General features: G+C 36.6%; 1 protein-coding gene across 1 annotated transcript; it reads left to right on the top strand.

Moving 5' to 3' along the window:
- Positions 1 to 5,932: 5,932 nt before the first annotated feature.
- On the top strand, positions 5,933 to 15,593 carry LOC306892517 (alpha-2-macroglobulin-like; the record flags this gene model as incomplete). Its single annotated transcript, XM_079453645.1, has 32 exons — positions 5,933 to 5,938; positions 6,254 to 6,400; positions 6,870 to 6,890; positions 6,971 to 7,136; positions 7,208 to 7,292; positions 7,367 to 7,481; positions 7,570 to 7,690; positions 7,780 to 7,889; positions 7,971 to 8,141; positions 8,441 to 8,671; positions 8,745 to 8,957; positions 9,038 to 9,187; positions 9,304 to 9,453; positions 9,855 to 9,948; positions 10,046 to 10,199; positions 10,317 to 10,542; positions 10,622 to 10,748; positions 10,822 to 10,940; positions 11,028 to 11,079; positions 11,187 to 11,270; positions 11,425 to 11,601; positions 12,356 to 12,431; positions 12,508 to 12,664; positions 12,784 to 12,855; positions 12,942 to 13,104; positions 13,202 to 13,395; positions 13,485 to 13,697; positions 13,782 to 13,906; positions 14,067 to 14,148; positions 14,235 to 14,318; positions 14,388 to 14,493; positions 14,577 to 15,593. 32 exons carry the CDS (start codon positions 5,933 to 5,935, stop codon positions 14,615 to 14,617), a joined length of 4,032 nt encoding a protein of 1,343 aa, XP_079309771.1. The 3' UTR covers positions 14,618 to 15,593.
- Between the last annotated feature and the right edge of the window lie 1,240 nt (positions 15,594 to 16,833).

Below are 16,833 nucleotides of genomic sequence, written 5' to 3' on the forward strand. Positions count from 1 at the left end.
TCTTTCCATGAGGTAAATGCACCACCACTGGTGAATCAACGGCACCTCCTCCTAAAACACACAAACACAAAAATATTTACACATACCAGTAGTACATGACATACTTGTGTGAACATCCAGCTTACCTCTGTGAATGTTAAGGGACATGATGTGCAGATGCTGAGAGCATATTGTGAAACACACAGACTTTGATTTCATTATCTAACAGCTTTGATAAATTAAACATACTTACCATCAGCACGTAGACACCACAATAATGCCCACTGGACTGTTGAGGAAACAACTAGAAAAGGAAAAGTGCATCCAAAGTTAGTTAAACAAAACTGTCATGATTCTGCTGCATCATGTCATGTTTCTCTTGGTTTAGTGGCAGGATCATGACAGAACCTCATGTTAAATGTGGAGAGAGACAATTATTGTTCTTATGGCCTTCCATACTCTCTCCGGTCTCGTCATTGTTCCCATCCTCTTGTTACCTCGTTATTGATTAATGCCTACACCTGTTTCCCTCTTGATTTGCTCCCTTATTTAATGCCCTTGTGTCTTCTGTCTTGTGCTGGTTCATTGTGGTTTGTGTGGTGAGTTCCTGTGTTGTGTGAGTTTAGTTATTTGTAGTTTATGTCAACAGTTTATTCAAGTCTTGTTTATGTGTAGTTAGTTTTAGTCCTGTTCTGTCTTGTCATTATATTCCCATGTTTTGTTATGTTACCCCCACGTGGGTCTTTGTTTTATTATTTATTAAATATATGTTAACCCCTTACCCGCTGTCTGCACCTGGGTCCTCTCTCCGTGTCTCACCACTCGAGAATCATGACAAAAACAGCTGCCTCTGATGCAACAGTGATTGCCAGTTCCAGGGTTATTATCCACTTCTCCTCCTCAGACAGGACAACTAGCCGCATGTACTGTTTAGTTGGGCCGGTGTAGAAGTGTCTGTGTTTGAAGAAGAAAAAAAGCCTGAAAAAGTTGCAGTTAAAAGAAATATCCTATTATCTAATATCTGACTAAAATTAAGCTCCATTAAGGTTAATAAAAACATCACATAAATGTAACAATGGAATGGATTGTAATGGAAATTGTATTGGTGGTAATGGAAACTATAAAGGTCTCTACTGTGTGTTTGGATCTGCTGGTGTAATGTCAACTTGCAGATGGTAACCAATTACACAATTCAGTGGTTTATTATCAGCGGGGTAAAGTTAAACAATTGACGTCAGTCATGTAACATGTAAATCAAATGTCAAAAAAGATTGACATTTTTGAAAGACTGGGGATCAAAATGTACTAAACAGAAGCAATAAAACAACAAATGAAGAAGGGAGGGCTCTTCATAGACAACACATTTTGATTTTATTTACATTTGGATATGAACTGTTATGGATGTCAATTCACTTACCTGACTATGGAAAAGTGTGTGTGTGCATTCTGTTTGTTGCTGCATTTGCATTGTCGTTACAAGTAGATATGAGTTTGTATGGTCTCATTCTCAAGGTGCTTGATAACGTAAAGAGACAGTGATTTGAAGCAGTAATTTTCCACTATCTATGTTGGTATAATAGCACCTGATGAATGTGTTTCTTGTCAGATGAAGTTAGAAAATAAAAGGTTTGCATTTAAGAAATCAAATCAAATCTCAGTGCCAGCAGGTCATGACTGAAGTGCCCTTGAGCAAGGCACCTTACCCCTGATTGCTCTGCAGTAATGTGTCACTGTAAAAAAACTTCTTGTAAGTCGCTTTGGATAAAAGCGTCTGCCAAATGAATAAATGTATAATAAGGCTTTTTTTAAGCACAATTTACCGTAGTATAAGGTAAGTAAATCGTGACATCCAAAACAGTTCATATCCACATGAAAATAAAATAAAAATGTGTCGTCTATGAAGAGCCCTCCCTTTGAAACACATTCACCAGGAACTAGCATGCCAACATGGACAGTGGAAAATTACTGCTTCCCAACATTGTCTTGTGACGTTATCAAGAACCTTGAGAATGAGACTACACAAACTCATATCTACTTGTGAAGACAATGCAAATGCAGCATTCAACGGAGTGTAGAATATAGCTTTAAGAAAAGAGTATGTGATTTTATCCTAATACTTTACCCTCAAATGTGTGTGTGTGTGTATTTTGTAAAGATGATTAAATTCTGACTTGCGAGTACATACCTTAATTTTGTTTTGTATTTAATTTCTCATTTCCTTATCCATATTATTCTTTATTACAATTATTTAGTATTTTCTTATGAATTTAACTGATAAGTTATAGATTATATTCATTTTTATCTAGTTATTAAAATCTATATTTTGTTTCTTAACGCTATATTCTACATTCTCATGGATGTTGCATTTGCATTGTCTTCACAAGTGTCTACTCAAGAATTCTTCATAATCAAGAATTAAACAAGAATTAGATGCTTTTTTTTATCAGCAGTTGTGATATTAGTAAACATTTAAAATGTAATGTTTGTGAAAATAGTGCCAAATTATAAACCTGAAAGCAGACCTATTGGTGCAACTGCAAAAGACTAACAAAAGAGTGACAAATGTTTTACTACTTAAAAGGAAGTGCAGAACATGTGGTATGTAAGGACAGTAAGATTGCAAAATATCGCTTCAAAACAAATTTTTGAGTATTTTTTAAGATTGGGACCTCAACAAAATCATAAATGGATGAAAGCACCAGACCTAAAACCAGAACAATGCCACAAAAGAGAAAACATATAAACAAATATATGGCTGTAAAATCTCATCAGTGCTTGTCAGCAACTTATTAGTCCTTTACATTCAGTGTCACTGTTCAATATGTGATTTTTCAAAGGTACACTAAAATGTATTATTAGACATTTAATATGGATGAGATTGTGCTTAAATTGAATAATTTTGGATAGCTGGGATTAATGTGGCCTGTAAAAATGTGTTTTTGCTTGGTTAAGTAAAAAGGCAATAGGCTATTATGGTACCTCTGTTACAGGAATTCATTTACAGTTTACCAATTCTAAATCTGAACGGCGGTATGAAAAATGCACACATGCATTGGAAGAGAGTTACCTTTGAATAGTTTCTGGCATCAGGACAAAATAAATATATTTCCTTTATTTGCTGTCATTACTGCCAAGAAAACTGCTCATACATACAGACTACCAATATAGAACAGTATATTCTTTCATGGAAAATGTAAAAAGTATTGTGTTGACACATTCTTGTAACCAAATTACATTAAGCAGTTTGTATGTGGGTATATTCCAAGCAAACTGGTTTTCAACTTTCCTTTCCTCCTTTCAAAGATAAACTAACTTAAATCAATGCTTTGTTTGCAAAAAATTCAACTGAGCTACAGCAACCTTATATTTAGCTCATAGGGACCGCATGCATGTTTTGTGCCAAATATTGGTGGCAATGTATAAGAATAAACATTCTGTACATGCGCAAGAGCAAAAATACCAGATGTGTAATAAAATAAATAGAGAAATTAAGATGAATAATGATAAACACAAATGTGAACCTGTACAAAATGGTTTACAAAAGGAGAACAACTTATGTAAAAATGTTCTTGACATGGTGAGGATACAAACTCGTGTTGTAAAACAGGTGTGTTTGTATGACAAAAGGTTTGAACAAAACTGTTAATATATAGGGAAAGATCCACATTGCGTGCATGTTGTGTATTTGAGGAGAGTTACTGGATGAAAATAAATTATTTATTTACACATAGTATTATTATTATAATAATTTTTTTAAAGAATACGGCAATCGATCTTGATAAACAATTGTATTTTAGCCTATTGTTAGAACTAAACTATGGGGTAGCACTATCTTTCCTGTAGATCTTGAGATATCATCTGAAGCTAAACATTTTTTATATAAGACACTGTAGAATTTGAATTGAAGATGAAGATATTAACTTGTTTTTTTCTCATTCCTGGTTTTAGAATTTGAATGCCTAAAAGATCAAAAAGAGTCACAAACATTAAAGATTTTCCTTCACACCAGATTGTAGATGCACAGAAACCTAAACCTTTTTTGGTTCATTGTATTAAGCCTATACCAATGTAAGAACACATTAGAGGTGCTAAAAAACAAAACATTCCTCCATGACCTGAAAGAACATGTTATTGAATCAAAATGTTGTTTATGGCACATTGATAAGAATGCAAACCCAGACATTTTAATCATTTGTCAGATAAAAGTCTTAAACAGGAGGTCAACTCACTTTTAGAAGAAAACATCACATAAACATTTACTTTATATCTCTCTATAAAACACATCTGTCAGGTTTCACACCATGTTGTGAGACAGTCACCCCAAATCCAAAAAGAAAAAAACGTAATTCTTAACTAGTTTAACATCACAATAGACTGCCATTCAATAATCTATTTCTTACATGTCAAAATTCTTATTTTAGATATCAGAAATGCAATTCTTACTAGTAAAAACCATAATTTTTATATCAATAATTGTGTGGTTATTAAAATGCTGATTTCTGTTATCAATCATTACATTTTCACTAGTGTCAATGTTCATTCTTGATGTCAATAATGTGATTTTTACTAGTAAGAAAGCCATTTTATCTACTATTACTGTCAGATTCATTGATATCTGAAATCTATCAGAAATTCCATATGCCACATGTAAAAATCCATTAACAGATATCAAGAATGAGCATTTCAACTAGTGAAACTTATGACAAGCTGAATTAGCTTTTAATCATTCCCAGGATATTAATTTTTTATATCAACAATAAAATGTTACCAGTGAAAGTGTAATTACAGATGTATTTTTTTTGTATCAATTCTATTCTTTATATCAAGAATTTAAAATTTTACTTGTGAAAATTGAATTGTTTATATAAAAAATTCATATCCTGAGAGTGATTAAAAGCTTATTCGGCATGCCATAGAGGAGGGGTGTGCTGTTCAGTCTATGGAAGGAGGCAGAGGGAGGTTCATCTGAGTCTGTACATGAGTTGTGGTGTAACGTTATCGAGATGCACCCATAGAACATTGTTCACAAGTATAAATACTTCAGGCTGCTTGGTGAGATGAATCATTGGAAACAGGATTTTTGCAGGATGCTGTGATAATTTGCGTCATTGAAGTAGAGTGAAATATCTGAATCTGGACACTTTAAAATGGGTGTCAAATGGATGTTTAGATTTGAGCTGTTTTTAACTTTTTTCCTCTGCTGTGTTAATGGACAAACATCAGAGCCGTAAGATATTTTAATTGTCTTTTAATGTTGATTTTCCTTTGAGGAATTGTCCAGCGTTAACTGTTAAAATATATACTATGTTTCTTCATATTCATTGTTCTGCAAACATTATAAATTATAGACAAGAGTTTTAGGCAATACCTGGCGACATTTTAATGGCTGTGTTTTCGACTGTTATTTTTCCCGTTTAGATTTAATGTTATGAATGACCTTGCCTGATCACTATTTAAATTAGGACTATCTGCCGTCAGAGTTCACTAATCTCTATAGTGGACTTCGATGGACTCCACATGATTTAAGGTCAAAATTACAGTTTCAGTGCAGCTTCAAAGGGCTTTAAATGATACTAGATGATGAATGAGGGTCATATCTGGAGAAACGATTGGTCATTTAAAAAAGAATTATATACTTTATAAACACAAATGCTCATGTCCTTTTCAACGTAATTATGAAGTAATGAACGCGCATCACAGAACAAAGCAAGGCGAGTGTTTATAAAGTATACACGTTTTTTACAAAATGACCGATCGTATCGCTAGATAAGACGCTTCATCGTCTGGTATTGTTTAAAGCGCCTTGAAGCTGCACTGAAACTGTAATTTTTACCTTCAACCGTTTTGGAGTCCATTGAAGTCCACTATATGAAAAAAGATCCTGGAATGTTTTCATTAAAAAACGTATTGTATTTTCGAGTAAAGAAACAAATGCATATACATCTTTGATGACATGGGGGTGAGTAAATTATTTTACTACTCACTAGTAGTAAAATGCTTTTCTTAATCGGAGAATAAGTGTAAGTGTACACTGTCCATAAACTCAGTAGAATATACTAAAGTAAACATGACAAACTAGAAAGTTATGTGAAATTTCATTTAAATTATACAAGTTTAAAAATTGTCGAAGCTCAGTGTAACCCACAGCACGTGGCTCACTTTGCCCCATAGCTGCCATTTTGGAAAAAAATACGGGTTTAAAATGTATAGATTCAATTTTATCATTGTTACTCTTGGCAGGTTTTTTCTGGTGACATTTCCTGCTGTGATCCAGTCAGGATCCGAAGCCAAACTGTGCGCAAGTGTCCTGAAGCCCAGAGATGGTCTCATGACCGTTCATCTTGTAGGAAAGAATAACCAGACCACGTTACTGCTGAAGAAGGGAACAAATGCAGTGTTACATCTTTGTTTTAACTTCAAGGTCTGACATCAGAATGTGTGCATTCACACCATTGAACATTAAGCATCAAGAGTGATGATGAGACAATGTTTCTCAACAGGCACCTCGTGTAGATGGAGAATCGGTGCAGATAATTCGGGTTGAAGTTAGGGGGAGGTCTTTCAAGTTTGCTGAAGAAAGAAAAGTGATGTTTAGGTCTTACTATCCTTTGACCTTCATACAAACTGATAAACCCATCTATACTCCAGGACAAATCGGTGAATTAAAGTTTCATATTTGTTGGATGGTTCCGTGTTACCTATCTTGTTTTTAATGTGAATGGTGTGATTTGAAGATTAAACACATTTCTTATTTTGCAGTGTATTTCAGGGTGGTTACCATGGATACCCGTTTTGTGCCTCTTGATCAGAAGGTTATTTTTTATGTATATATATTTGTTATAAGATACAATGTCATGTTTGAATATTAATTCAGTGTTTTTCTCTCCCAGTACTCTATGATAGTGTTGGAGGTAAGTCATTGTTTCTGTGCACATCTAATGATCGACAACAGCTTTTTCAAAACTAATTTTTTGTATGTATAATTTAATAGGACAGTCAGACTAACAGGATTGGTCAGTGGACAAATGTTTCCTCAGTAAGATGGATATTGCAGCTTTCTCATGAGTTAAACCCAGAAGCCCGTCTAGGCATGTACAATCTGAAAGCTTACATTGGTGAAAGGATGATCCTGTATAATTTTGAAGTGAGGAAGTACGGTAAGTCAATGCGGTTTATCTCTGGATTGCATAGTATGAAGTCTTTGCTAACTTTGTGTGCTACTTACTAGTTCTGCCCAAGTTTGAAGTGACTGTTAAAGCAGCAGAGACACACAGTGTTGGTGAAGAAGAACTGAAAATTGAAGTTTGTGGAAAGTGAGTGACTTTCCTTTAAGCACCTTCATAAACTGCTGTTCATTCTTTAACTCGGTTCTTGCACTGATTTTTAGGTACACCTACAACCAACCTGTACCTGGTAGAGTGTGGGTACAGGTGTGCCGTAATCGTTTTGAATATGTTTCTGTTCCTGGTGTGGTTCGGACCTGCTTGAACCAAACCGCAGAGGTGTGACAATAAGGTTTTTTTTTTGGAGTGGGGGGGGGGGGGGTTGGTCATTTATAGCAGCTACAGTGTTTGTTTTTTATTCTCTCAGATGAAACAGACTGGCTGTGTCTCCTGTAAATTCAAAACTTCAGCTTTTTTAAACTTCAGATTTGAGAATTATCTGCAAGATTCTCTTGTTGTAATAGCAAATCTCACAGAGGAGGGAACAGGTGAGCTCTGCATTGAAATGACGTTCTAAAAATTCAGACGTGTGTGAATTCAGTTTTCTCACAGCTATGTCATGATACTGTTTCCCCAGACACAGTCATGTCAAAATCTAAAACCATATCCCTGACGTATGAAATTGGAAAGGTCACCCTTGTTGATCTCCCTGTTGTTTTTGAACATGGATCAGTTCTAAAAGGAAAGGCAAGTAAAATTGCACAATTCCAACGCTGTTCAATGTGTTACGTGACTTTTTCTTTATTGTCTGTCATTTGTTCCCCACAGATCAAAGTTGCACATTTTAATGGAACAGCAATTCGTAACAAAGCAGTCTATCTGTTGCAAGGTCAAAGGTGGGCTTCAAAAGTGGTCCAGAATCTCACTACCGCCCGTAATGGACTCGCCGCCTTCTCTCTTAAAACGGCTGGTCTTCCTAAGACTGATTTGAATCTGATGGTATGCTAGTTTGTGTTAAAGGAATAGTTCACCTTGAATGATGATTCCACATTCACATTGTCATTTTAAACATGGGTAATTTTGGTAACAAAATAAGTTGGTCCAGCGGTTTTCCGTTCCCAATGTTTTTCAAAATATCATCTTTTGTGTTGTGCAGAAGAAAGTAGATCATTCAGGTTTGAAATAAGATGTTGTGTAAATGACATAATTTTCAGTTTAAAGGTGAACAATTCTTGTAATTCAGTTTTTAGTGACCATTGACATTTTGCAGGATACAAATTCCGTTCATTGTTTTTCAGGCAAGTGTGACTCGAGAATCGCTTTCTACCTATAAAAAGCCATTCTTCACTACCGATGAGAAAACTATTCGACTTCTCCAGCCTGCCACATCGTACACCCCAACTTTCAGTCAGCTGACTATAGAGAAGTTTGAGCACCCGTTAAAGTGTGATACTGAGATTACCGTAACCATTTGGTATCACTTTGTTGGGGAGACTGCTAAAAACATTAACACTGCGGTCATCTATATTGTGAGTACTCATATGATTTTTTCTGTTATCTCTGCTGGCAAAGCCATTGTAATGTTGTGTGTTTGTGTGCCAGGTTTTGTCCAGAGGAGTGATAGTTCATCATGGATATAAGAAGATTAACGTGAAGATTTCGAATAAAGCAGCGCGTGGCTCATTGTCATTCAAACTGTTTGTTGGAGCAGATCAGAGTCCAGCTGTACAGATTCTAGCATACTGTCTTCTGCCCAGTAACAATGTGGTTGCTGGCAGCACAGTTCTTAACATCGAAAAGTGTTTTAAAAACCAGGTTTACATGCGTATGGTTTTATTTTTTAACCTTTATTATAAAAAAAACATACACCCTCACTGTTGTTGTTCTGGCCACAGGTGTCTTTGCAGTTTTCTCCTGCTTCAGCTGTTCCAGGTGAAGCAAACACCATAAAGCTGTCCGCTCACCCTGGTTCAATGTGTGGCATCGGTGCTGTAGATCAGAGCGTTCTCATCTTGGAATCAGGAAAACGTCTGAATGCAGAAAAGGTGTCCATGTCCGCAACTTTATTTTATTTCAAAATAAAGTTGCACTGATTAATTTTGTACCTGTAAGTTTACTTTCCTCTCACTCCATCTGGTCCTTGCTGATACATCTATTACAGTTCTTCAGCCTGTTGCCAGTGCAGTCAGTATCAGATTATTCCTATGGCGTTGAAGATGAGCAGCAGTGTCTAAAAGTGAGGCCTCGTCGAGCCGTGTTTCGTCCAGATAGACAACAGCCAACAGCCAACAGTGCATATGAAACCTTTAAGGTGAATATACCATACAGACAATCACCATGAGCAGCTGGAGTTGGGAGACATTTTAGTCGTATTATTGTCAAATGGATAGTTCACCCCAGAATAAAGATTCTGTCATTTACTCACACTCGGGTTGTTTCAAACCTATATCATTATATCAAAGGTAGGAACAAATCTCATCCCCCGACTGCCATTGTATGGAAAATAAATACTATGGGAGTCAATGGGGGAATAAGATCTGTTTGGTAATTGAAATTCTTACAAATATCTTCCTTTGTGTTCATGGGAACAAATAAATGTATACAGGTTTGGAACAATCTGAGAACATGATGACAAATTAAATTTTTGGGTGAACTATCCCTTTAATAAGTCCATCTGCCTTATACTGTACATCACTTGGTTGCTTTTAACAGGCTGTGGGCTTGAAGATTGCTACAAATCTGGCTGTAAGAGATCCTCAGTGTCTGACATATAAAGACCTCAGTTATTACCGCAATTATTATAATGGTATAGTATGCCTTTCCCCCTCCACCTACTGTATAAAACAAGCCACTGTTGTACACAATCTGATCTGTATTCATATCTCCTCTTTTGTGCTTTTAAGGGCCCTATTATGGGGCTAGGCCTATGCCTTTAAGGGTTGCGATGGCTGCGCCACCAGCACAAAGTGCTGGTATGGATGAAGTTAAATCCGCTTTTGAAGTGACCGTTCGAACAGTCTTCCCAGAAACTTGGATTTGGAAACTTGTTGAAGTAGGGTAAGTCAACCACTCTACTTTAAAAAAATATGTTGAAATGATTACAAGCAACAGGAATGAGATTATCACTTCAATTGTTTTTCCTGTTAGAATTTTGGATAACGGCTTTTTTCACAGGGTCTCTGGATCAACAAAGGTTCCTATGAAGGTTCCTGACACCATCACCACCTGGGAGACGGATGTCTTTTGTCTGTCCTCTAAAGGTCTGGGTCTGGCTCCTCCTGCTAATCTGACAGTTTTCCAACCCTTCTTCCTGGAGCTCTCTCTGCCTTACTCTATCATCCGTGGAGAGATCTTCGAGCTGAAGGCCACCGTCTTCAACTATCTGTCCAAGTGTATCAGGGTGAGATTTTTCAATTCATGTTCTGTCCTATTTCTGTGATATATACGATCTGAACTAATCCCCCATCTTTAATGGACAGGTTAAAGTAACTCCATCTCCGTCCTCCTACTTCACTCTTAAACCCTCAGTTGGATCTCCACCTTCAACATGTCTGTGTGTCAATGGCAGGAAGACTTTTTCATGGGTTCTTACTCCACTTTCTCTTGGTCAGTTCAGTTAAATTTCAGAGTAGTCTTTTTCTTAATAAAACTTACATTAATTTCAGTGATTTCATTACAGGAGTCATCAATGTGACCATCAGTGCACAGGCAATTTCTCAAGGCCTGTGTGACAATGAGATTGTGAGCGTGCCAAACAGAGGACGTATTGACATAGTCACTCGAAGTCTGCGTGTATTGGTCAGCACACTTTTAATCAATCGTCAGTTTTTTGCCAATTAAATTGGAGGTCTTTTTTGGTGTAATGTGTGTTTCTGTCATTTTAAGGCTGAAGGAGTTGAAAGAACAAAGACCTTCAGTTGGCTGTTATGTCCACAGGGTTTGTCTACACTTGACACATTTCTCAATGTAGCAGTAGTGGCCATTGTTTAGATCTCACACTGCTCTTTGTGCTTGTCAGATATGTTGTGACTTATGATTTGATAGGAAGTACGATTTCAGAGGAGGTGATGCTGACACTTCCATCAAATGTAATCAGGGGATCAGGCAGATCTTCTGTCTCTGTACTTGGTAAAACGACTTCATTGAGTATATTTTATTGCTATTTGATATGACACTAGGATTATGTATCCATGAATTTAAGAAGCCTTTCTGAATTATAATGGAATTAAAGGGTACAAAACTAGATTCACTAGATACACTAACATTTGGCTGTTTTTTGCAGGAGACACTTTGGGCCGTGCACTGCAGAATCTTAATGGATTATTACGGATGCCGTACGGCTGTGGAGAACAAAACATTGCTATTCTTTCTCCCAATATTTACATTTTACAGTATCTGGAGAACACAGAGCAGCTCACCTCAAACATCAGAGAGAAAGCCTTAGACTTCCTGAAGAGTGGTAATGATGTACTTGACACACCACAGGCATTTTCTAAAAGGCATTTTTGCGCCCTTGAAGGGCCCTTTGCAAATGGGATCTGAATCCCTTAGCGAAAGGCCCTTTTAGAAATCTGTTAGCTAATGGTACATGCCATGGTCACTTCAAAGAAGTAAGTTTAGTTTGTGATCACATGATCTTCCATTACGAGTTCTCATGACGCATTTTGAAGCAAATATAGTGCAGGATTTTGTTACCGACAAATGTAAGTACAATTATTTAGTTTGTGCTTTATACTATTTTTCTCATTGATAAATATGACTTAAGATGGTTAAAATATAGTGTAAGATCATTTATTTGATAGGAAAGTATGTTTAATGCTGTATGTTTGATAATGGTTACTTTCCTTTATCATATACTGTATTTTCTTTTTAAATGCAGAGTAGAGTGAAAAAACAAGGAATAAAACCTGAATTTAAATAAGACTATTAGATAATATTCAACAAGAAATATAAAAAAGTATTGTTTATTTTTAACAACTGAATGTTGGAGTCAGGATGTGTGTAAATGTCGTCAATGTTACATTGGGCCAGTCATTCCCCTTGTGAAGGGAGTTCCACATGCATACACAAGTCAGTAATCCTACACTACACTCAGGGCATAGGGATGCTCGCATAGAAAATGCCCCACGTGTAATTAGACTTATTTCATATTCAAGCACATCAGCCTGTCAATAATAGTTTTTTTCTGAAATTGGTAATGCTAAACTAAACAGGATACCAGAGACAGTTGAACTACAGACATCCTGATGGTTCATTCAGCACATTTGGTTATGGTGACGGTAATACATGGTGAGTACATTTCTTACTGTTAAGTCATCTTGAGTATATTGTTCGTCACTAAATTTAGTTATTTTCACATCTCCAGGTTGACTGCATTTGTCATGAGGTCCTTTGGCAAAGCACAGAAATACATCTTCATTGATCCACAAGTTATTCAGAGTGCAAAGGATTGGTTAATAACCAAACAGGGTCCAGATGGCTGTTTTATACAGCAGGGTCGACTGTTCAACAATGGAATGAAGGTTTGCAATTCTTTGCTTATTACACATTGTGACTGGTATACACAATACAGTATTGTTGCTCTTCCAATATAAACGATTGCCAATTCAAATGTTTCTGTTCTATTTCTCATGAATAACAGGGTGGAGTGAATGACGTGACCATGACTGCCTACATCACTGCATCTTTGCTTGAGCTGGAAACTCCATTGACTGTAAGTTCATTACCTGATAACACAGCCGAAACTATTAGAAGAATGACACTTGACACACATCTGTTGTTTCTCTGTTTGTGTTACAGGATCCTGTGCTCACAAAAAGTTTGGACTGTTTGTGGGCCGTCGTTGAGAATATTAAAAACTCTTACACTACTGCACTGCTTGCCTACACTTTCAGTCTGGCTGGAGACTCTGACACCATGTGGCAGCTTATAGATGAGCTAGAGACTGTTGAAATTTCAGATGGTAAAGATATTTACTGTGTTCTCAGTCCACAATATATGAGATGTTTCTAATGTCAAATAATGAGTCTCATGTCTATTTTGGTGTATGTTTTGTAAAGGAGGTCTCCTGCACTGGACTCAGACGGGATCAAGTGATGATTCTGGTCCTCTGGCAGTGGAGATCAGCTCATATGTTCTGTTAGCTGTTCTTAATGGAGATACAGTCACTGCAGCTGAGCTGGGATATGCTAACAGGATTGTCAGGTGGCTTGTGAAGCAGCAGAATGCCTATGGAGGATTCTCCTCTACACAGGTTACCCAACTACGAAGGAACATAAGTGAACCTGCTTATTTACCCACATGCATTTTCATGTTGTAATGATGACGATGTGATGTTTTCAGGATACGGTTGTGGCTCTTCAGGCTTTGTCTTTATACGCCACCAAAGTGTTCAGCTCTGTTGGTTCCAGCACAGTGACGGTTCAGTCAAAAGGAGACTCTCTCAAGTTTGATGTGAATCAGGACATTAAGTTACTGTATCAAGAGAAGAAACTGAAGAACGTTCCTGGCAAATATACTATTAGAGTGACGGGCTCAACCTGCGTGTCAGTGCAGGTTAGCCACCCTCTTGATTTCTTTGTCTTTTTCATTCTTTGGTTTTACAAAGTTTGACATCTTTTTGTACTTCTGTGGTCACAGGTCAGCTTATTCTACAACATTCCAACGCCTGCTCGGACCACTAAAACTTTGAGCGTTGAAGCAAAGCTTACGGGAAATTGCCTTGTGTCATCTGGTCTAATTCTCTTCTTGAACTTCACTGTCAAGTAAGATGTTAAGGTTTTGACTCTTGTGTTTTGACTTTTGTGTTCAATGATGTGCATAATACCTGCTTTTCTAAAAGGAAAATAAATTTCAATTAAAACTCTTCAGTTTTGTGCAACAGTATATCTGAATGTAACATGTTGCTCAATTTGTCTCTTGCAGATACAATGGGCCGCAGGCAAGCACTAACATGGTCATAGTTGACATTAGAATCCTATCAGGTTTTACAGCAGACACCTCAACGGTCGGTTTGAGCGTTTGAAGTGAAATGTAAATAGCTGCCATAAAAATCACTCTTTTATTAGTTACCTACTTGATTTTTGTACACAGCTTGGAACTCCACCCAATTCATACGCACCGCTGATTGAACGGGTCGATTCCGAAGATGGTCGTGTCATTGTGTATTTGAAGGAGGTAAAGGGTTGGTAGTTTTGAAGGTCGAGAGCTTTATATTTGTACTCATGCATGTTCTCTCTCTTGCAGGTTAAAAAAAATAGTCCAATGAGTTATAGGCTAAAACTGAAACGACTCTATCCAGTGAAAAGACTCAGTTCTGCTGTGATCAAAGTCTATGACTACTATCAACCAAGTAATGGGTTTTGAGTTTTCTGCACTTGTTTTTTCCCCTCCTTTACAGTATGATACTGTAATGTACTGTTTTCTCTCCTCCAGGTGACCAGTCTGAGACTGCATACAACTCCCCCTGTGCATGAGAGTACCAGCTTCAGGACAGTTGATGCTGTCTTATTTTGCAAGCTTATTTGAGTCTTTCTCAGCCTTCTGCTAATAAATATTAAAATATATATTGTTACTCTGTGATTTTTGTGCTGCAAAGTGATAAAGGGGTTACAGATATTTGACTTATTGTCACGTTATTGTCATCACAATATCCCTGTGGTCCATTTCGAAGGGCTCATCCCTATGCCCTAAACCCTTCAAAATGGTTCACCCTCCAGAGAGAGCTTCTAAAGGTTGAAGGGTGTAAGGGATCAAACAACTGTTTCTTGAAGTGCCCTTCTGTCTCATCCCGTGCCTATAAGGAGGTGCTGTCGCTACGCAAAGAATCATGGTGGCTCTAAGTGTCCATCAGTTATACCCTTTGAAATCCTTCATTCCAAAGGGCTGTTTGAATACTTCGGTTTGGAACCCCCTTCAATATGGTGGCCAGGATTGTTTTCACTCCGAATTGTGATATTTCCCATTATCTTCGCAATATTTTGACTTTATTTTTCTACAAAAGAAGTGAATGGGGATGTGTTGTCCATCTTTTTTACCATCAGGTTCATCCGCCAAACCACAATAGAAAATCATTCGCAAGTAACCTGTAGTTTCAAAATAGAGTGATATAAAAGGAAATGTTTGCTAAAATATTTGTGCAATTTTAAAAGCTATTATTTCAAGGTTAAAGTGTTGGTTTGCAATCATAGACTTATTTTTCGACGAACGCAATTGTCTTTTATCAAAGGAAATGATGCATTAAATATGGAAAGATACAGCAATGGAGTGTTATTTTTAAAAGCACATATATACAGAAATCAAATGCAATTGTAGATTGTATGTCTTCACTATCTTTGTCAAATATAAACAAATTGATACCTAAAATGGTTAGAAACTGCTTTACTTTAAATCTGCCCGCTATTAAAATGTTTTCACTCATACCTAAAATAAATGTCAATTTTTTCAACACTGAGATTTCTATGCAAATGAATCCATTTCATTACACCATCCCTTGAAACTAAGCCATTTATGATCACCGAGGTCATGTGTTCAGCCAAACAAAGTGGTGTCTTGGAAAAGCTTTAAGCTCTGGGTTTGTTTTAAACTTTTGTACAATCCCTTATCGTGGCTTTTTTATTTCTTACATTTACATTTACATTTAGTCATTTAGCAGACGCTTTTATCCAAAGCGCCTTAAAGATGAGGAAAGATTAGCAATTATAACAACATAGCCAATAAAATACGTAAGTGCTTTAAAACTAGTCCATTAAAGCCTAGCATAGTATACAAAGCTAAAAATAATGAGGTTAGTATTTTTTTTAATAAGAAGAAAGAAAGGGAAAAGAATTAGGTTAAAATCAGGCAGCGACATGTTGAAGGAAGAGATGTGTTTTTAAGATGGCAACAGACACTGCTGAACTTGTAGCAGCAGGTAGATCATTCCACCAATGTGGAACAGATCCAGAGAAGGTACGGGAGAGTGACTTTTTTCCTTTTTGGTATGGTACCACTAGTCGTTGTTCCTTTGCAGACCGCAGGGATCTGGCAGAAATATAGGTCTGCATTAGCGAGTGAAGATATGATCCCTTTATCTACTCCCTCCAGTTACTCAGTCTGGCACAATAAGATACAGACCAATGTACCAGTAGTGTCCAGTTTTCTAGAATAGGAGTGTATGTGGATCACAGTGCAGGAATTCTGAACTCTTGTCTCTGACACAGAGTCCACACCACATTTACTCAACCTCTCTCTCTATTCTGGGTTCTGGTTAAATCTGAGCACATCAGTTAAAATTGATTAGATATTAACATAACCTGTGTAGAGTTTTCTTCAAGTCATGTTGTCATATCACAAGTATGAGCTGCAAAGTAAGTTATTTAAGCTATTTAAAAATAGCTATTTTTTACACATTTGCTAATCATACATTTTTATTAAAGAGTTTTATATTGTATTATGATGCGGTAATCACAGAAATCATATCTTTCTCTTTGTTGATTTAAAGACATGAAACTGGCTTAATGTATTAATGAAACCAAGACCTCTTGTCAAGGGAAGTGTGATTCCTCTTGATGTCACCCCTTCAATGTCGATAGCTGATGTTACTTATTAATATTAATATACATTTAAATAGCTACTTCACATTACTACTGACAGTTGATTTATAGTTTCGTCTTCGTGTACATTTAATTTAAAAATGTTAATAAAATGTTTA

This window comes from Barbatula barbatula, assembly GCF_947034865.1.
Source record: "Barbatula barbatula genome assembly, chromosome: 3".
NCBI lineage: Eukaryota > Metazoa > Chordata > Actinopteri > Cypriniformes > Nemacheilidae > Barbatula > Barbatula barbatula.